This window comes from Calonectris borealis, chromosome 1 (assembly GCF_964195595.1).
Source record: "Calonectris borealis chromosome 1, bCalBor7.hap1.2, whole genome shotgun sequence".
Classification (NCBI taxonomy): Eukaryota; Metazoa; Chordata; class Aves; order Procellariiformes; family Procellariidae; genus Calonectris; species Calonectris borealis.
In genome coordinates, this window is record NC_134312.1 from 218,592,619 (window position 1) to 218,614,615 (window position 21,997).

Sequence of the window (21,997 nt, forward strand, 5' to 3'; positions counted from 1 at the left end):
CCGCCCTGAATAAAATATATGTATCTATACAGTGTATGTATGTATATATAGTATACATACATATATATATATAGGGATAACTGTTTCGCTGCGTTTCTCACAGGTTGTCTGTACGTAATAATCATGTCTAAGTTGATTTAAGCAATTTGCTTCAAATCTCTGGAGATGAGCGTCCCTCCTGCAGCCGGCCAAGCGTGCGTCTTCATCCCGACTTGCTCCTTGCAAGCGCGCGACATCTTCCTCAGGTACCCGGCCACCCAAGGACCTCGCCAGCACCCAGGGTTGGTGGTCCTAACGTGGGTCCTTGCTGTCATGAGGATGATGAGGGTGCCGAGGGTGGTTGTCAGCTCTTGGATGATGCTCAAAGATCTCAGCGTCGCGGTGGGCTGGAATGGAGAGGGATCCCGCGACGGTGTTCGCTCAAACCACCTGGTTTTACGGGAGCGGTGGCCGTGTCCTGGTGGGGAGGACCATGCATGGTGCCAACTGCTTTGGATTGGAGCACAGAAAGCGATGGAGGAGGCAGAACCAGCCGCGGGTTTTCAGCTGGAGCTCATCCGTGCCAAAATCTCCTTCGATGTATTTTTGGGGTCCCGCAATGCAAGGGCAAAATGCCAGGGGCTGCGAGAGTGGTGGCTGGTGGGACAACCCCAGCCTGGTGTCCCCAATTCTTCTCAGACGAAAGGAAAGGTGACAGGGTGGGAGACAGCAGGCCACGCCATCCGGACCCAGGAGAGGGCGCAAAATATTCAGATTTGGAGAAATTCAGCTGGGTCTGTGGGTGCCCACCCGGCCTGGGGAGGCATGGAGGAGCCCTGCTCCGTCACACCACCCCCTGCCTGGATAGCACCCATGGGACGAGGTGGCCGGCCAAAATTTAACCGCAATATAGCTTTGAGGGGAAAAAAATGAGCGGGTCCCAAAAAGGCCGGTGGTGGCTGCAGGGACAGTGTGGGCTCGGGCGGTGACATCCAGCAGCCCCAGGATACCCCGATGAGGTCCTCAATGGTGGAATCACAAATTTTGGGTGTTTTTAAGGATAGGAGGCACATGGAGCTCACTAATTTTTGCATTTTGGGTCTGACCATGTCCTGCCCAGCCTTGGGGTCCTGTCAGCAGTTCCCTTGGTACCACCAGGCCTCGAAGCCAGGGTGATGGGCACAAGGGGGTGCCTTAGAGATGGGGTGGGTGCTTCAAAACATCTCCTTTGCTTGCGAGATGCTCAACACCAGCAGCCTGAGGACCAGCTCCTACAGCACCGAGAGGCGATGAAACGTGTGGCTCTTCCCAAAATGCCATCCTGAATGCTAGGTGACCGCGGGGACATCATGGGGACATCGTCCTTACAGCCCGGGAGACACCCAGCCCTGGGGGAACCAGGGGAGGAGGGTGGAGGGAGGGAAGGGAGAGCCAGAGAAGGAATACCTGCCGGGGCAGTGCATCTCACAGCATCGCCGGAGGCACTTTTTAGGTCCTGAAAAATGCATTTACGGGGGGTGTTGGATTTTTTTTTTAATCACCACCAGGGTTTTTTGTGCCTCTGGGACAGAAACAACAATGTCCTTTATGTGGCCAGGACAACTCTCCTGCCCCATCCACGCTGCCAAGGCCCCAACTCACCCATTAACCCCCCTCCAGCCACCTCCATTTTTCACATCCCCAGCCATAAATCCGTTGTCTTGGGGGAAAGGGGGTTATGAGCTGCAAATAGCAAGCGCTGACAAGCGATGCTAGAAAACCACGAGAAAATCTGTTCGCGGGGTGGTGCGTCGCCGGAGCGTTTTGCAAGTTGGGAACAAGGTGTTCTGCCTTTCCCAAGATGAGTTGCAAAGCAGGGGCCGGAGAAATCCACAGCAAAGGGAAGGATCTCATGCTGGCACCCAAATTTTTGCTTACTTATCCTGTTTTCCCCTTAAAAAAAAAAAAAAAGGCTGGGAGGGGATGGAGGGAAGGGGATGAAGGATGGGGGGGGTGGAGGATGCGGGGGGGGGGGGGGGATGAAGGATGCGGGGGGGGTGAAGGATGTTGGGGGGGGATGAAGGATGTTGGGGGGGAATGAAAGATGCTGGGGGGGGTGAAGGATGCAGGTGGGGATGAAGGATGCTGGGGGGAGTGAAGGATGCAGGAGGGGATGTGGGGTGCCCCTGCTTGGCCTCGGAGCGGGAGGGCAGCTCTGCGGCCGCCTTCCTCTCCCCCCCAAAAATGAAAAATTAACTAAAAAAAAAAAGGGTCAAATCTCCAACCATCCCCCTCTGCGGGAGGAAACCACGCCTCCGGGGAGGAAAGTTTATTTGAATGCAACAAATAAAAAAGCAGGGGGCGAGGGAGGAGGAAAAGCCAAAAAAAAAAAAAAGAGAGAGAGAGAGAGAAAAAAAAGGGAGAGAGAAAACAAAGCGGGAGGGATGAAGCCCGCTGGCAGCCCGGAGGAGGAGCGGGGCCGGGCGGTGCCTGCGGCGGGGCCGGGGCCGGGGCGCGGCGGCGGCGGGGCCGGGGGGCGGGCGGAGGCGGCGGAGGCGGCGGGGGGGGGCAGACAATGGCGGAGGGGGGCAGCGGTCGGGGGGTAGCGGCGGGTCGGTGGTTCCTGCCCGCCTCCTCCCCGCCTTCCTCCTCCTCCTCCTCCTCCTCCTCCTCCTCCTCCTCCTCCTCCTTCTTCTTCCCGGGTAGGAAAGTTTCAGCGTCGATCGCAGAGCAACAACCGGGCCGGGCTTTTGGCAGCCTGGCCCCTTCGGTACGGCAGCTTTCGCTTCGTTTTACCGAGCCGGAGCCAACGGGCCCGGTTCATGCCGGGACTCAGCTACCGTCCCCGGTTCCACCGCCGCCACCGCCGCCGCCGTCGTCGTCGTCGCCGCCGGGCCCGGGGTTAAACGCGGAGCCGCCGCGTTGGCCCAGCGTCCCGGCGATGCGGAAACTCTTCGGTGAAAGCTGCCGGCAACCTACGGGGATAACCGGGAATGGGAAAGGGAATGGGAACGGGAGCAGGACTGGGAGCGGGAGCGGGAGCGGTCGGGGAGCTCCCCCACCACCTCCACCCCGCAGCCGCGTCCCGCACCCCGCTCTCCGTTCTCCCCGCGGAGCTCCGCCGGAGCCCGGCCCGCATTCCTGGCATAACTCGACTCGACCGCAACCACCCTCCTCCTCCCCATCACCCCGCTCCAACGGGGAGGATGAAGCAGTCGCATCCCGTTCTCCCCGCGTTTCATCGGGCAGCGAAGGCGAAGGGCAAACCGGTGTCCACCGTCACCGCACCGCCCGGAAGAAGAAGAAGGAAAGCGGTGGTTGGGAGAGCCCGGCGGATGGCGGCGATGCCGAGGCTGAAGGTTGCGGGAGGGTGGTCCCCCGTCATCCGTTGCCCGTGGTGGCCCGTGTCTCCAAGGTGAACATCCTGCCCTTCGGCAGCCCCGGCGGGTCGCGGAGCAGCAGTCGTTATTCCAGCACAGAGACGTTGAAGGAAGAGGAACAGTTTGGGATCTGTTGGCCCAACCAAGGACGGACTCTCCAGGCGGGTTACGGCATCTATCGATCACCCAGTTTCGGGACGAGTGATGGCCTGGCGTGGGGACAGCCGGCGGTCCGTGTCCGTCCCAAACTGCCGCAGGGCACAGCCAAGGCGAAACCGGACTTTGGGAGTGAGAGCCTGCACCAGCCAGGGCTGGAAGGGGAGCAGGCCAAGCACCGCAAGTCCTTGTCCAACCCCGACATTGCCACTGAGACCCTGACGCTCCTCAGCTTCCTCAAATCAGACCTCTCGGAGCTGAAGGTGAAGAAGAAGGGGGTGAGGATCGGCCTTGACGTGGGCTCCGATGGCTGCTCCGGCATCGCCAGCCCTTCCCCTGGCAGCCGCGGTGCTGCTCAGCCCCCCAACCGCTGGGCGCCAGGCGAGCGGCCAACGCTCAAGGACCTGACGGCCACTTTGCGTCGTGCCAAGTCCTTCACCTGCTCCGAAAAATCGGGGACGCGGCGGCTTTTCCTACAGAGCACCATGAAACAAAGCTCCTCCGAGCTCCTCCTGGCCACCGCTGACAACCAGGATCGGGTGGCTTCAGATGGGGGACAGCAGGGGGACGAGGATGCTCTCCCCATGGTCATCCAGGACCAGTACATCCAGGAGGCGAGGCAGGTCTTTGAAAAGATCAGCAGGATGGGCTCCCAGCAGGACTATGGCTTCACGGCCAAGCAGAAGGACAGTGGAGGTGTGGAGGGCGCCGAGGTGGTGACACCGACAGGGACGACGGACGCGACCCTTCGGGGACAGGCGGAGAGCACGCGGTGTTTGAAGGAAGCGGAGTCGGAGGAGAACCTCGTTTGCAGGAAATCCGTGGAGGAGCTGTCGGGTCACGAGTCTAGCGTGACGGACGAGGGCATTGTCACGGAGCCAGAGCCTGTGGGGATGCCCTTCCAAGACCTGCGTGAAGCTGTGGACGCCTGGACGCTGCCCAACACCGGGCCGGCAGCCGGTGACACCGAAACACCACTGCCCCCTCACCCGGCAGCCGCGGTTGAAGACCTTCCAGCTGGCAAATCCGAGACACCGAGCACCCCTGGCAGCTTGCGGCGCCGCCGTAAGTTCCCCTCGGCGGGTGTCAATGGGATGGAGGGTGGCAGCGAGGGTGGCACTGAGCCCTACCGCTCCCTGAGCGACCCCATGCCCCACCGGAGGTGCTCAGTGGCGGAGGAGGCGAAGAATTTCTCCGTTGACAGCAACCTCCTGGGCTCGCTGAGCACCAAGGTGGGCATCCCCCAACCCGCCGCCATTGCAGGCAGCGCAGGCAGCGCAGGCAGCGACCTGTCGCTTGGCAGCGATGGGCCGCGGGACTACAGCAGCCTCATCCAAACCATCGTCAGCCAGCCCGGCGCCATGGCTAAGCTCATCGATGAGAAGGGAAATGGCAAGACCATCAAGAAGAAGTCGTTGAGCGACCCCAGCCGCCGCGGTGAGCTGCCGGCCGGGGCCTTCGAAGGTCCTGGTGAGGCCATCAGCGAGCTGGAGCCCAGCATCCCACCGTCCAGCAGCGAGCCCATCCTCTCGGCACAACCAGCAGTGTCGGGCACCGGCCGCGGCTATGGCTTTGACCCCAAGTTGGCTGATGTGTTGTCGCCTCGCATCGCCCGGCGCAGCTCCAAGAAGCGCTCCAACCGTGCGGCTCACCAGGAAAACCAACCGCCACCGGCGCCTGCTATCCCCAGCAAGAGCCGCCCGGCCACCAAGCACGTCCGTCACACCAGCGAGCCCGCCACCTTCGTCCCCATCACCGTCCCCGAGCCGCTTGTCCCCTCCGGCCACCACAGCCACCTCCCCGCGCCGGCTGCTGGCCGCTCCCCTGGCAAATCCTTCCCAACCCTCCAACCTCCTTCGCTGGAGGATGTCACCAAGCGGTACATGCTGGCCCTCAACTCAGGTGACGCATCCCCCGGTCCTGGGGATGGACCCCGCTCTCCGCCCGCCGCCCCACCGCCCCGGCTACCCCGGTGCCCGCGGCCACCCGACGAACACAGCCCCAGGACCAAGCCGCAGGTGGTAAGTGCCCATCCATCCTAAAAACACCTTCATTTCACGAGGTACGTGACCCCTCCAAAGCATTGGTGGCTTTGGGGGTCCCTCGCGTGTCCCTCGTTGGGGACAAATTCCCATCCGCGGATGCGCTGCCAGGTGATCTTTGGGTGTGAAGAAGCAGTTTTCAGGTTAAATAGCACCAAATTTTGGTGGACGGTGGTTTTATAGATATATATTATATGCTGTATTTATATATAGCATCTCCTGGTGATGCTATATAAGGTCCGGTAAACGGGTGTGCTCTTGGCCGGCCCTGCGATGCTGAACCAAAAATTGCCCTTTTCCTTGTCGGGGAGCGTTTAAATGGTCCTTTTGCTTGGGATTCCCCATGTCAAACTCATTATTGAGCAAATCGGCATTTCCCCCCCCCAAAAAAATCGCCATCCCTCCACCCAGGACCATGGGCTTTGCCGTGCCGGCCACATGGGAAAAAGGGGGAAAAATATTCTTGTGCACGTACTGAATATTTTAGCGGTGGGTAAAGTTTTATCCTGTCCTCGGAAGAATGAACGCTGCTTGGGGGATGCAAAGGGAGTTTGCTCGCCCCGAAGTGCGGCTGCGTGCTTTGGGGTCTTTCCTGGGGTGGGTTTTTGGCACTGCTGGCCCCTCGGCTGTTGTTTGAAGATGGGCTTGGGTTCCCATCGCTCCGGGTGTTTGTGCCGGGAAGCGCTTGGAAAAGCCACCTCCTCCTGCGGCACAGCAGCGCCGGCACCCACGGGGCTTTTAATAGCTCCGGGCGAAGCCCAGAAATACCCGTTCCCGTGGGGGATGAGCCGAGAGCTTGCTGGAACGGGGCTGGCAGGGTTCTCTTGCCCTGCTTCGATGCCGATTTAAGAGGACGGGCTGGACCGTTCCCTTCCAACAGCCGCCGGCAGCCAAGCGTGAAGTCCCCAGGGCTGAGCCCGGCGGTGTAACCCTTGCTGGCCGGGGCAGAGCCACGTGGAGCAGGGGTGTTTTTCTTTGCACACTTCCAAAATCCAGATCCCTGCGGCATCATTCCCCCAGGATATTCTCTAGGGGTCAGGCATCTCTGCAGCATCTTCCCCCAAGATATTCTCCTGGGGTCCAGCATCCCCACAGCATTATTCCCTGAAGACATTATCTTGCAGTATATTATCTGCAGCATTATTACCCCAAGGTATTCCTCTGGGGTCCAGCATCCCTGCAACATCCTCTCCCCAAGATATTCTCGTGGGATCCAGCATCCCTGTAGCATTATTCCCTCAAGATGTTCTTTTGGGGTTGGGTATCCCTGCAGCATCGTTCCCCCAAGATGTTCTCCTGGGATCCGGCATCCCTGCAGCATCATTCCCTCAAGATATTCTCTTGGGATCCGGCATCCCTGCAGCATCATTCCCTCAAGATATTCTCCTGGGGGGCTCTGCCCCCATCCAGCTCCTTCTCTGACTGTTGTCCATCATTGCCGGACAACAGCCGTTGGTGGTGGAGAACAGGGAGCTCTTGGCTCCTCCATAAAACATCCTTGGAAATAATTTTGGGTGAATTTTGCAGCATTTTTGCCTGATCTACCCGTTTAGAGCAAGGCGCTTGTCCTCTCCGATCTCAGGGTGAAAAGTGCTATCGAAGCATCAAGCGTTATAATTAAGCAGGGTAACGAGGAACCTCCCAGGGCCGCGGCTGGCGGCACCTTGCGGACATCGCCCGGTCCCCAGGGCGAGGCAGTACACCCGGCGGCGTTTCTTTCTAAAGAAATACCTCTTACTAAATTATTAATATGTTAAGTTTATATAATATATGGTCTATATTAATAATTTATAAAGAGACATTTCTCATTCAGACAGCTCCCTGAGGTGGCCCAGGGACGGTGCCCACCCCGTGATGGCCCCCGTATCAGGGATGCTCTGCTGACCCCCCACCCCGATACACCCCCCACCCTTGGTCACTTTGGGATCATTTTGGGTGGTTTTTTACCAACTCCAGCACTGGGCTCTGGCAACTGGGAGCCCAGTTTGGCTGAGCATCACCTCGGGGACATGGGCCACCCCGCGGGACTGCTCCTCACCTTGCTTGAACCCGCCGGCCTCGGCGAAGAGGGTGCGAATTTTCCCTTTTAAGGGCAACGCCGTGGCTGTATCTTCAAATCTCTCTCCTGCCTTTGAATTTCTTTGTGCTGCAGCCATAACATAACTGAAACCAGGATTTTTATTTCTCTTTTTGATTTATTATATAGCAGAGCTGGGATGTTTTATTTCAGATGGCACCAGCCAGGGCTGGGGGGAGCGGAGGGGGACCGAGCCCTGCAAGGGAGTTGCTTTAATTATAGGCGAGAGCATCGAGGACCGGATATAACTTGGCACCGGGACGGCTGGCTGGGAGCAGAGATTTACGTGCTCCCTGACCGACGGCGAAGAAATAAGCTTTATATATATATTTTTTTTTTTTTTTTCCTCCTCCCTAACTCAATGGAGAGGGCCGGCGTTGCGAGGTCGGTTGTCTGCTTGGGGGAGCGGTCATTGCTGCTTGGGGATTTTGGGGTGTTGGAGCATCCATTCCACGGTGATGGTCTGTCTGTCTTGGTGTCCGTCTCCAGTAGACGATGCTGGGAAGGGATTAATAATGGGGTTCGGCAAGTGTGCAGCGATGCTCCCCCAAAATATTCTCCTGGGGTCCAGCATCCCTGCAGCATCATTCCCCCAAGATATTTTCCCAGCCCCCATGGTTTGGGGGTGGCTTTGGCGGAGGTGAATGCTGCCGTGCCGGCTGTTTGCTGGGTTCGGCCGCCCGACGTGTCCCGGCTGGGAGAGGTAACGTGCTGTTCTCCCTCGGCGGCAGGACTGTTTGTCCTGGGTGCTTTCCAGCGATCCTCCGTGGGGCTGGAGCCAGCCAAGCCGTCCTGGGTGCAGAAGAGCTCCTTCACCCTGTGTCTGATGCCGGGCACGAGGCTTTTAATTCCCCGGGAGCCGTTAGCAGCACGTCCCGCTCCAGCGCACGGTGCGGGGGCTGCGGGAAGAAAGGATGCTTTCAAGAAAGCAAGAAAAAAAAAAACAAACAAAAAAACTCAAGACAGAGAAGTTTTTCTGCTTCCAGCATCCCCTAAGCCGCTGGGATGGGCAGCACACGCGTGCACACCCATGCACACACGTGTGCAGCAGCCCGGCACCGAGCAAGGGTGCATTTAGGGTGCATTTGAGGTGCATTTGGGGTGGATTTGAGGTCCGTTTGCTGCTCGGTGAAGGTATGAGCCGGATGCCAGGCTGGCAACCCCTTGCATCTTTCTTTTCCCTGTGGCCAAATCCAGCACGGGATGGAAAATTAGGTATGTTCGCTGCCATGCTCTGTTTGTTGACTTAGCAGCAGTCGGATTAAACAGGAAAATATTGATTTAAATATAGCACCTCGCGGGAGCAGAGAGAGTCGTGGGAACGCGGCCCCCGGCGCCCCGGCCGCTGCCTTCCCCACCTGCTGCTCCCCGAGCACCCCAAAAAAGTCATCGGGGATGGAGGGGGATCCCCGGAGGGAAACATTGGGGTCACGTTCCCAGGGACGCTTGCGTAAACCCTCCCCATCCCTCTCAAGTATCCTCCCTCCGAGCTCGCCCCGGCGTGGCTCATCCTCCAGAAGCTCCTCCTTGCTTTGGGGACAGCTCAAGGGCCGGATCCGTGGCCATATATTCCTTGGCCAAAGTTTGGCATCTTTGGACCTGTTTATCCCTCCGTTCCCTTTCCGTAAATCTCCATAGAAACCAGGTTTTGGGCCACGGCTGGGAGTTTTCTCATTTTTTGGCGTTACTGGAAATCTATAATTAAAGCCATTGCGGGGGGAGGATGGGGACGGGTAAATCTTGGCTTTCCTCTCCCAGTGCCTGCGCCGATGGTTTGCCCGGTTTTTGCGCCCCTGCCTCCGCCGTGCTCAGCGGAACGCTGGGCTGGGGGGAAACTGAGGCACGCAGGCAGCCCCCGCTGCCCTTCGGAGGGAGGTTGGAGGTGGGATGGAGCGAAGGGAAGTTGCCCAGCGTTGGGGGGGTCCCACAGGTGATGCTACCTATTAGCAGCGCGGACCGATGCTGGGACCACCAGCACGGGGCCAAGGAACACGTCCGGGGGGGGGTGAACCAGCCGAAATCCCCTTAACTCTGCCCATTTTTGCCCATTTCCTTTCCTGATTCCAAAATCCCCTTAACTCTGCCCATTTTTGCCCCTTCCCTTCCCTCGCTGCCGGGGTTTTGAACGCCCTTGGGTGACACAGAGGACATGTCTGCTGTCACCCAGAGCCACCCCCCTTGCTCCTTGTCCCTTGTCCCCGGTGCCTGCCCCCGCTTTAATTAAAAGCCTCGAATTAATTAGGCAGCAAACTCCATCAGAGGGGATGGACCAGCCCGGATACACATCCTTTGAGCCCAAACACACCAGGGTAGCACCCCATGGGTGGGGGGTGCCTTGTAATGGTGGCCGTGGGGCAGGATCCGGCCCCGGAGGGAGAGGGTTAGCGCTGGGCTGAGCTGGGTGCTGGGGGCTGGCCTTGGCCCGCGGCCGCCTGGCCCAAAGGTCAGGCTCTTGGCAGGGTGCCGGGGCTGCAGCGAGGGTGGGAGGCTGGGATGGGCTCAGCGTGAGCTCCGCTTCCAACCCGCGGGGAGACCCGTGGCCCTGCGCAGGTGCTGGGGTGCCCATGCAGGGGTGCACGGGGAGGTCCCTGGTCCAGGGGTGCCCGTGCAGGGGTGCACGGGGAGGTCCCTGGTGTGGGGGTGGATGTGCAGGGGTGCACGGGGAGGTCACTGGTGCGGGGGTGGATGTGCAGGGGTGCACGGAGAGGTCCTTGGTGCAGGGCTGCACATGCAGGGGAGGTCCCTGGTTGCAGAGGTGCACATGCTGGGGTGCACAGGGAGGTCCCTGGTGCAGGGGTGCCCATGCAGGGGTTCATGGGGAGGTCCCTGGAGTGGGGGTGCCCGTGCAGGGGTGCACAGAGAGGTCCTTGGTGCAGGGCTGCACGTGCAGGGGAGGTCCCTGGTTGCAGAGGTGCACATGCAGGGGTACACGGGGAGGTCCCTGGTGCAGGGGTGCCCATGCAGGGGTGCACGGGGAGGTCCCTGGTGCAGGGGTGCCCATGCAGGGGTTCATGGGGAGGTCCCTGGTGCGGGGGTGGATGTGCAGGGGTGCACGGGGAGGTCCCTGGTGCGGGGGTGGATGTGCAGGGGTGCACAGAGAGGTCCTTGGTGCAGGGGTGCCCGTGCAGGGGTGCACGGGGAGGTCCCTGGTGCGGGGGTGGATGTGCAGGGGTGCACGGAGAGGTCCTTGGTGCAGGGCTGCACGTGCAGGGGAGGTCCCTGGTTGCAGAGGTGCACATGCAGGGGTGCACAGGGAGGTCCCTGGTGCAGGGGTGCCCATGCAGGGGTTCATGGGGAGGTCCCTGGAGTGGGGGTGCCCGTGCAGGGGTGCACGGAGAGGTCCTTGGTGCAGGGCTGCACGTGCAGGGGAGGTCCCTGGTTGCAGAGGTGCCCATGCAGGGGTGCACGGGGAGGTCCCTGGTGCAGGGGTGCCCATGCAGGGGTGCACGGGGAGGTCCCTGGTGCAGGGGTGCCCATGCAGGGGTTCATGGGGAGGTCCCTGGTGCAGGGGTGGATGTGCAGGGGTGCACGGGGAGGTCCCTGGTGCGGGGGTGGATGTGCAGGGGTGCACAGAGAGGTCCTTGGTGCAGGGCTACACGTGCAGGGGAGGTCCCTGGTTGCAGAGGTGCACATGCAGGGGTGCACGGGGAGGTCCCTGGTGCAGAGGTGCACATGCAGGGGTGCACGGGGAGGTCCCTGGTGCAGGGGTGCCCGTGCAGGGATGCACAGGGAGGTCCCTGGTCCAGGGGTGCCCATGCAGGGGTGCACGGGGAGGTCCCTGGTGCAGGGGTGGATGTGCAGGGGTGCACGGAGAGGTCCTTGGTGCAGGGCTGCACGTGCGGGGGAGGTCCCTGGTTGCAGAGGTGCACATGCAGGGGTACACGGGGAGGTCCCTGGTGCAGGGGTGCCCATGCAGGGGTGCACAGAGAGGTCCTTGGTGCAGGGCTGCACGTGCAGGGGAGGTCCCTGGTTGCAGAGGTGCACACGCAGGGGTACACGGGGAGGTCCCTGGTGCAGGGGTGCCCATGCAGGGGTGCACGGGGAGGTCCGTGGTGCAGGGGTGCCCAGGCAGGGGTTCATGGGGAGGTCCCTGGTGCAGGGGTGGATGTGCAGGGGTGCACGGGGAGGTCCCTGGTGCGGGGGTGGATGTGCAGGGGTGCACGGAGAGGTCCTTGGTGCAGGGCTGCACGTGCGGGGGAGGTCCCTGGTTGCAGAGGTGCACATGCAGGGGTGCACGGGGAGGTCCCTGGTCCAGGGGTGCCCATGCAGGGGTGCACGGGGAAGTCCCTGGTCCAGGGGTACACATGCAGGGCTGCACGGGGAGGTCCCTGGTGCTGCTGTCCATGTGCATCCCTGTACAGGGAAATCCCTGGTGCTGGTGCACACATGCATCCCTGCACGGGGAGGTCTGCAGTACTGGGGTGCACTGGCGGACCCCTGGTTGCAGAGGTGCATGTGCAGAGGTATATGGAGAGGTTCCTGGCTGCAGTGGTGCACAGAGAGGTCCCTGGTGCAGGGATGCCCATGCAGTGATGCATGGGGAGGTCCCTGGTGCTGGGGTGCTGGGGCAAAGGGTGCATGTTCAGGGGGACACAGGGAGATCCGTGGTGCTGCTATCACGTGCATCCCTGTACAGGAAGGTCTGTAGCACTGGTGTGCGTGTGCAGGGGTGCTCGGAGAGGTCCCTGGTGCAGGGGTGCACATGCAGGTTTGCACGGGGAGATTCTGGTGCTGGTGCGCTCGTGCAAGGGTGCATAAGGAGATTCATGGCGCTGGTTCTGCACACGCAAGGGTGCACAGGGGGATCTCTGGTGCTGGAGTGTACATGCAGGTGTGCATGGGGAGGTCCTTGCTGCAGGGATGCATGTGCAGGGGTTCACGGGGAGGTCCCTGGTGCTGGTGCAAAGGTGCATAAGGGTGCGAGGATGCATAAAGAGATCAGTTGTGCCAGTTTGCATGTGCAAGGGTGCATAGGGCGATTCATGGTGCTGGTTTGCACACACACAAGGATGCACAGGGAGATCCCCGGTGCTGTTTGCACATGCAGGGGTGCACAGGGAGATCAGTAGTGCCACTGTGCACCTGCATCCCTGCACGGGGAGATCCCAGGTGCTGGGGTGCATGTGCAGTGATGCAGGGATAGATCCGGGCTGCTCTGTGTGCAGGGGTGCACACACGCAGCGATACACAGGGATGGTGCCGGGCTGCACCGTCACCGTGTGTGCATTGCACGGGTTGCTCTGCATTTCTGGGCAGCCTGCCTGCACCCTGCCTGCATGCGTGCACAGGGCTTCGTGCCTGGGCTTTTCCATGGAAAATCGCACGCCTCCGAAGCTTCTGCTTGGAGGAGGTGGCCTCAATCTCCGATCTGCTCTTGCAGGGGAAGCCGCAGGTCGGCATCTCTGAGATGTTGCCCGTGCGTCGTTGGCACCCTCCTGCCAGACTCAGCTGGGACGGAGGCTCAGAGCTTCCCGGGTCTTGTTGCTGCAGCGTTAGCCCATCCTTGCAAGGGTTATGGGATTTAGAGCCTTTCCCAGGGATATTTCCGAAGCGGGAGGTTTTCCACAGGTGCTGATCCCTGTGCGATGGGAGGTGATGTGCCGAGGTCTCCGCTTGCTGTGATTTCGTTGCTGAGCTCCATCACCCGTCCAGCGCAGGCAGGTCCTGATGGGGCAGGTCCCGCAGCTTCGGAGCTGCAGCAGGGACTTCTAAATTCAGGATGGAGAAGGTGGTGGTGTCACATGAAGGGAAGCAGGGGTTTGGTCTGTGCAGAGTTTCTTCCCCTTCTCCCGGGGCTTTTCCCTGGAAAGTGGGCAAAGAGATTCCCATCCTCCCTTCCTTCCTTCCATCCATCCGTCCATCCATCCATCTAGCTCCATCCATTTATCTGTCTCCATCCACCCATCTCCATCCGTATATACATCTCTATCCACCCATCTCCCTCCACCCATTCATCCATCTCCATCCATCTCCATCCATCCATGCATCCACCCATCCATCTATCCATCTCCTCCCATTTCCACCCATGTCCATCCATCTCCTCCCATCTCCATCCATCTCCACCCATCTCCATCCATCTCCATCCACCCATCCCCATCCATCCATCCATCCATCTCCTCCTATCTCCACGCATCTCCAGCCATCTCCTCCCATCTCTATCCATCTCCATCCATCTCGATTCACCCATCCAGCCATCCCCCTCCACCCATCCCCCTCCAGCTATCTCTACCACCATACCCACCACCCGTCCAAAACAACAGGCCCCATTAGCCATACAGGCATGATTTTCAGAGCGGGTATGGTCCATCTTCCATGACATCTCCTCCTGAAGGCATCAAGCCCAGCTTGCAGAGACAGAACCCACTAAACCAAATACATTGCGATTTCCACCATGGTGTTTCCAGGCCAGGATGTGTCCGGAGAAGAAAAATCAGCCACTTCCACGCCCTGTCCCTCAACGTGGCTCTTTTTAAAGCTCTGATGGTTGGTCCCAGTGGGGCTGTTTCTCCGGGCTCCCTCGGTTTCCATGGAGAGGATGGGTGAGGAATTTCAAAGGGAATGGCTCCAGTAAATGAACTCTTCTCTAAAAATAGCGTGTTTGCTTTTGGGTCTTTGGGAACTGCGGCCCGGCCAATGGGAGGGAGAACGAAAATCAGCATCTGGGTAAAAATATTCCAGTAACTCGCTCTTTGTGCAAACTCCCGTCAGAGCTGCTGTGCTTCCGGGGGACGGGGGGCTGGTCCCAGTCTGCCCAGTCCCTGCCCACACTGGTACTAGTTGCTCCATGACCACTGTTCCTGGTTGCAGATGGGGGTTGTCCCCAAGCTGCGTGTCCCCCTGTGCCTTATATAGATTATTTTAAGTTGAATCCCTTTAATTTAAGGGATGTGCGTTGATGGCAGAAACATGTTGAGCTTGTGTGACCCTCATGTCCTGTGATGTCCCAAAACCCTTGGGCATGTCTCTTTTTGGGAACCAGGGAACGGCCACCACCACCTTCCACCCCACTGGTGACATCCAAGACACCAACGAACCTCACTAGGACATCCCTGCGTGGATGTGCTGGGGAAAGGACATCTGTGATGGTGTCCACCATAAGGTTTCCTCTGGAGAAGCCACCATCCTGATGGGGAGATGGCCACCACCAGCTCCCCTCCAGAGGAGTGGCCATCATGATGGGGGGATGGCTACTACCAGGTCCCCTCCAGAGGAGCTACCATCCCGACAGGGGGATGGCCACCACTAGGTCCCCTCTGAAGGAGCCACCCCCCCCCATCCCAGTGGGGGGATGGCCACCAGGTCCCCTCTGGAGGAGCCACCATCCCGACAGGGGGATGGCCACCACTAGGTCCCCTCTGAAGGAGCCACCATCCCAGTGGGGGGATGGCCACCACCAGGTCCCCTCTGGAGGAGCCACCATCCCAGTGTGGGGACATCAGCATCCCCACGCGGTTCCTGGGGCTGGAGAAGGTTTCCCTGGCGGTGCTGTGGAGTTGCTATTTGTGACCGCCCGTTCCCGAGCCTGCTGGTACTCTCCAAAAAAAACAAGAAGGGAGTTGTTTGCATGGGAAGATTGGCATCTCCAAGCTCGGGATATGGTTTCCTGCTTTTTTTAGCTGGAGTAGCAGCAGACTCGTCGGCCTGCCCTGATTTGGCGTCCTTCTTCTTACTTTTTTTTTTTTTTGGAAGGGTTTCATCCTGACCCCTCGGCAGAAACGCCGTCGCTAGCGGTAGGGGATCGGTTTTGGTCCTTTTGTTTTTTTTTTTGGTTGCCCAAAACCCCGGTGAGATGGGATGTAGATGGCTCAGAGCCTCAGTAAGCGGAGAGGGGACTCGTCCCTTGGTCATCCGAACCCGGCGCAGGTCAGTAGATGTCAGAAATGCCCTTTTTTCGCTCCCCCCCCCCCCCACTCCGCGGGGTGCCACCGTGACAATGACACGACAGGGAAGGCGTCACCTCTCGCCTCGCCGTGATGTGACGTGAGATGTGGGCGTTTCTGGCGAGGTCTGTGGTGTCCCCCCCCCCCACCGGCACCCTGCTGCCCCCGGTTGCAGCCGTGCTGGGCGAGGGGACCCGCCGAGTGTGGGGTGCTGCGGGGCTGGGTGTCCGTGGGACATGGGTGACGCTGGGGATGGAGGCTGGCGTGGGCACAAAGGGGGTCTTCTCCTGGTGGTTGCACCCGGACTGCTGCCAAGGGCGTGGATCCAGGTCGGGGGGGGTATGGGGCATGGCATGGGCTGTTCAGGGCTCCTGGCTCCTGTATGTCCATCAGATCCTGGGTGCCCATCAGCTCCTGGATGCTTGTGGATTCGTGGGTGCCCATGGACTCCTGGTACCTGTTGGATCCTGAGCGTCCATCAGCTCCTGGGTGCTTGTGGATTCATGGGTGCCCATGGACTCGGGGTATCTATTGGATCCTGAGCATCTATCAGTTCCTGGGTGCCCATCAGCTCCTGGGTGTCTGTCAGCTCCTGGATGCTTGTGGATTTCTGGGTGCCCATGGACTCCTGGTACCTGTTGGCTCCTGGGTGTCCATCAGCTCGTGGGTGCCTGTCATCTTGTGGTTACTTGTGGATTTGTAGGTGTCCGTGGACTTCTAGTACCTGTTGGATCCTGGGAATCCATCAACTCCTGCATCCCCATGCACTCTGGGTGCCCACTGGCTTCTGGGTGCCCATGGACTCCTAGGTATCTGTTGGCTCCTGGGTGCCCGTCGGCTCCTGGGTGCCCGTCAGCTCCTGGGTGTCTGTCAGCTCCCGGTTGTGTGTGGATTCGTGGGTGTCCCTGGACCTCTGCGTACCTGTTGGATGCTGGCCATCCATCAGTTCTTGGGTGCCCATGGACTCTGGATGCCCATAAGCTCCTGGGTGTCTGTTGGCTCTTGGGTGTCCATCAGCTCCTTTGTGTTTGTTGAGTTCATGGACTCCTGGTACCTATTGGATCCTGGGCATCTGTCAGCTCCTGGGTGCCCATGGGATGCCCATTGGCTTCTGAGTGTCCATTGACTCCTGGGTAGCTCCTGGGCATCCATCAGCTTCTGAACATCCATCAACTCTTGGGTGTCCTTTGGCTTCTGGTGCCCCCAGAATTCTGGGTCCACATGGAGGCCTGGATGCCCATCAGCTTCTGGTGCCCATATGCTCCTGGTGCCCATTGGCTCCTGGGTGCCCATCAGCTCCTGGATGCCCTTTAGCTCTCAGGTGCCCATTGGCTCCTGGTGCTCATCATCTCCTGAGTGCCCATCAGCTCCTGCTGCCCATTGGCTCCTGGTGCCCATCAGCTCCTGATGCCCTTTGGCTCTTGGGTGCCCATCAGCTCCTGGGTGCCCTTTGGCTCTTGGGTGCCCATCAGCTCCTGGGTGCCCTTTGGCTCTTGGATGCCCAATGGCTCCTGGTGCCTAATGGCTCCTGATGCCCATTGGCTCCTGCATGCCCATCAGTTCCTGGATGCCCTTTGACTCTCAGGTGCCTATTGGCTCCTGGCCCCTGTCAGCTCCCGGGTGCCAATCACCTCCTGGTGCCCAATGGCTCCTGGTGCCTAATGGCTCCTGGTGCCCATCACCCTCTGGGTGCCCGGCTGGCGCCCTCCTGGGTACCCCAAGTTTGCTTGCACCCCCCTTGCCCAGATCCACACCCCATGCCACCAGGCACCCAGGGCACCTCCTACCCACATGTGCCGGGCTGGCACTCAGTGGCGATGCCAAGGGGTGCCAGCATCGGGCACCCTGACTTCCCTCTGCCCCCCAAAATCCCAATAACTATTGCTTTTGAGGTGCGGGGTGCGGCTTGTGCCAGCAGCGGAGGATGCTGGTGGGGGATCCAGGGATGCTGGCGAGTGGGGGGGCGGCGTTACCCCTCGCCCGGTGGGTGCGGGGCCGTGCGCGCCGGGGAGACGGCGGAGGAAGGAGGAGGGGAGAAGAGCGCGGCTGACCTCAGCATCTGGAAAGCTGCGCTCTTGGGCCGCGGCCTGCGTGCCGAAAACCGGAGGCAAAAAAAACCTTCCATATTTGGTGAAAGCTGCTCTAGGGCTCGGCAAAGGCTGGCTGCAAACGGGGGGCCGGCAAGCCCCCCGCCATGCCTTGGACCGTGGCGACACGAGTTTTGCAAGGGCTCTACAAATGTGCCGGGGGATGGGTGGGAGCGGGGTGGGGGGGGTAAATTGGGGTGAGCATCGTGGATCGGGTGGGAGGGGGGCAGGAGGACCCGCGGGGTGCTACCAGCGGCGGAAGGAGGATGCCCTGAGATGCGCCAGCATGTCCCTGAGCCTCCTATTTTGGGGAGGGAACCCCTCCCACCCCAGCGCTGGTGATACAAATCCTGATTTCAAGTGAAAATCCCATGGGAAAAGCCCCACGGCGCATTTAGAGGATGAATTTTTGTTCCTTCGGGAAATGAGCCTCCCACCGTCTCCCCGCTCCCCATCCCACCGGCACCGCTCCCGGCGCTGCCGCTCACCGGGACGGCACCGGGATGCCCAGCATCCTTCCACCCTGCCCTGAAAAAATTCCTCCGACTCCTATATTTTTTATTCCTGTTTTTTTCTCACACTTAAAAAGCAGAATTACAGCCAGGCCGTGTCCTCCTGGGATGAATCACCGCAGCCGAGAAGTCAAAGAAGGGAAAACAACCGAATTCTCGGCACATCCGTTTGGGGCTGAAGCCGCCCTCCTCCTCCTCCTCCTCCTCCTCTTCTTCCTCCCCATCCTGGAGGCGGTTGTGCCGCTGGGTTTCTCCATGGGAGCATCCCTGAACAAATCAAGGCTCCTCTGCGAGCTGGGAGCCTGGGAAAAATCATGACCGAGGGAAAAGCAAACATCTCCAGCCCCAGGGCTGTGAATAAACACGGGAGTATTATTAGTAACCGAAGCAGAGCTGAATCAGAGCTGCTGATTTATGCTTTTATTTCCTTTCAAGAAGTTACGCTTCGGAAAGTGGCTGGGACTTTTCTTACCCGTGGGAGCAGCGCGAGCGGCTGGGCGGGGAGGGGATGCAGCCCCGGACGTGATGCTGTACGGCGTCAGCCTGGCTCGGGCACGGCCCCTCTTCTGCGGCGCAGGTCCTCGTGTCCCCCTGCGTGGTTTCCCCAGGAGATGGAGCCTGGGATGGAGGGGGCTGGTACCTGGGGATGGGATGACTGGGATTCAGGAATGAGGAGACTGGTACCAGGGATGGAGGTGATTGGTACCCAGGGATGGGGTGACATGCTCCGGGAAGGAGATGACGGGTACCCAGGGATGGAGGTGGCTGGTACCCAAGGATGGAGATGGCTGGTACCCAGGGAGGATTGTGACTGGTGCCCAAGGATGGCAGTGGCTGATACAAGGGATGGAGGTGCCTGGTACCAGGGATGGATGTGGCTGGTACCCGGGAATGGAGGTGACTGGTGCCCAGGGATGGAGATGGCTGGTGCCCAGGGATGGTCATGACTGGTGCCCAAGAATGGCATTGGCTGATACAAGGGATGGAGGTGCCTGGTACCAGGGATGGATGTGGCTGGTACCCGGGAATGGAGGTGACTGGTGCCCAGGGATGGAGGTGGATGGTACCAGTGATGGAGGTGACTGGTACCCAGGGATGGCAGTGCCTGGTACCAGGGATGGAGGTGACTGGTACCCAGGAATGGAGGTGACTGGTGCCCAGGGATGGAGATGGCTGGTGCCCAGGGATGGTCATGACTGGTGCCCAAGAATGGCATTGGCTGATACAAGGGATGGAGGTGCCTGGTACCAGGGATGGATGTGGCTGGTACCCAGGGATGGAGGTGACTGGTGCCCAGGGATGGAGGTGGATGGTACCAGTGATGGAGGTGACTGGTACCCAGGGATAGAAGTGGCTGGTACCAGGGATGGAGGTGACTGATGCCCAGGGATGGCAGTGCCTGGTACCAGGGATGGAGGTGACTGGTTCCCAGAGATGGGGTGACATGCCCTGGGAAAGAGGTGACTGGTGCTCAGGGATGGTGGCAGTCGGTACCCAGGGATGGAGGTGACTGGTACCCAGGGATGAGGTGACATGGTCCAGGAAGGAGGTGAAGGGTACCCAAGGATGGAGATGGCTGGTACCCAGGGATGGTCGTGACTCATACGCAGTGATGGGGTGACTGGTGCCCAGGGATGGCGGTTACTGGTATCCATCGATGGCAGTGGCTGGTATCAGTGGTGGAGACAGCTGGTAGCCAGGGGTGGAGGTGGCTGGTACTAGGGGTGGAGACGACTGGTATTCAGGGATGGCGGTGCGTAGTGCCCAGGGATGGCAGTGCCTGGATCAGGGATGGAGGTTATTGGTACCCAGGGACGGGGTGATATGCCCTGGGAAGGAGGTGACTGGTGCTCAGAGATGGTGGTGGTCGGTACCCAGGGTGGAGGTGACTGGTACCCAGGGCTGGCAGTGACTGGTACCAGGGATGGAAGTGTCTGGTACCAGGGATGGTGGTGGCTGACACCATGGGTATTGTGACTGGTACCCAGGGACAGAGTGACATGCCCAGGGATGCAGAGACTGGTACTCAGGGATGGGGAGGACTAGTATCAAGGATGAGGTGGCATGTACCAGGGATGGGGGCTACTGGTGCCCAGGGATGGAGGTGACTGGTACCAGGGGTTGAGATGACACGTATTCAGGGATGGCAGTGATTGGTACCCAGGGATGGCAGTGGCTGGTACCCAGCAAAGCAAAGTCTTCCCCTTCTGGTGGCTGCCATCCCTCCACCCATGTGGCACAGAGCTGTGTGGGACATATGGCTGAGCATCATTTATCCCGAGGCGAAGGTTGGATGGGTTTGCTTTGAAAGCCCTACAAAACCCAATCAATCCTCCCGCTTAAAAACATCCGAGAGGAGATAACGTGACTTTTTCCAAGCGATTTTCCTGCCAGAAACTGAGGGATTGAGGAAATACGGGATTGGATGTAATAGCATCATCATTGGATGATGGTGCCAGCCAGGGACTTTTCCGGCTGCGCGAGCAAGTTTTACGTGTCGGGATGATGCCGTTTGCTGCGGAGGTGTTTGCTCATCGCGTTGGGATGAATAGAAGCAGGTCCAGTTTTGTTTCCGAGCCTTTTTTTCCCAGGGTTTTGGTAGAAATAAAGCCAAGGGTGCATTAAAATTGTTAAGCTGGGGCATTCACCATGCACTGCGGGCTCCCTGGGGCAGGGGACCGTCCCCATGGACCAGTGGCTCCCACTAGGTCCCAGCTCCCTCTAGTGGGATTTGACCTGGGAAGAAGGATCCAGCGAAGGAAAAGGTGCAGAAATCCCAGTTCCCCCCAGTTTCTTCCAAACTGGGAATGGGGGTCTCAAGGAGGTGCCAAGATTCAGGCTGCTCCTAGCACAACCCTACTACGAGACCCTAGAGAATCCCCATCCCCCCTACCCCAACCCCCCCCCAGCAGTGCAGAGCATCGGGGACAAGCCGTAACGGGGTTAAAAACAACTTGTATTTATTTATTCTTAAAATTTTGGCACATTTTGGAGGGGTGGGAGTAATTTTGCTTGAAGCAGGGCTAGCTCCTCCTTCAGCAGCTGCGGGAAGGGTGAGCTGGGAAGGCCCCGAGCGGCAAATCCCACTCCCCAAATGGTCCAAAATGCTCCAGATTTTTCCTAAAGCCCTATTTTTTTGCCTCAAAATGAGGTCTCGGGGTCAAAATCCCTGCTACCGCTCACCCAGGGTATGACTGAGCCCTGGCACAATTCATTACACCGCTGACCTGGGAGAAACGCTGCGGGTTCGGGAAGGGAATTTTGGGGTGAAAGGGAGTCTCCGGGGATCCAGAGATTCCCCCTCCCGTGGGATGTAATTTTAGCATCCCAGCCGGGTGGTGACAGCGTGTGTGACACCTGCCCGCACGTTCCCAGCTTCAGCGACCCAGTTCCCACCGGCAGCGGGATTTGGGGCGGGGGGGGCAGTCCTCGGAGTGACTGCGAGCGGCATCATTACATGCACCGATGTGTGCACGGTCTTAGCCTGAGCTCAAGGGCCAGAGGTTGCCGTGATGGCCGGGATTCCTCATGGATATATATCCCTGCTCTCCCTTTCCCGTAAAACCCCATTTTTCTTTAAAAAATGAAGTTTTTAGGACTTTCCTCTCTTGATGCCTCTTTATTTGCAGGGGGGTGGAGGCAGGACACGATTTGCCAGGTCCTTTATTTAATATTTTAAGATGTTCTTAAATGCCCGGGGATGCTCAAGCTCCTCCTGCATCGCTACGCCTGGGCGGGGAAAAGCAAAATGATGGATTTGCACCCGGATTTTTTTATTAAAAAATAGAATAGAGCAGCCTAGGAGAGCTCCCGTCCTTCGGCAGGAGGCAATGCGGGGTTGGGGGGTTGTATTTCCAATGCTGGAGGGAAAAACTGGGGGAAAACCCCCTCTGCAAGCCCCCCCA

General features: G+C 59.4%; 1 protein-coding gene across 1 annotated transcript in view; it reads left to right on the forward strand.

The window, feature by feature from the left end:
- Positions 1–2,095: 2,095 nt before the first annotated feature.
- ARHGEF17 (Rho guanine nucleotide exchange factor 17) overlaps positions 2,096–21,997 on the forward strand; it is a 41,031-nt gene continuing 21,129 nt past the window's right edge. The window contains exon 1 of the mRNA XM_075140371.1: positions 2,096–5,515. Within this exon, the coding sequence (XP_074996472.1) occupies positions 2,534–5,515 (2,982 nt within the window). The 5' untranslated portion in view covers positions 2,096–2,533. The remainder of the gene's footprint in view (positions 5,516–21,997) is intronic.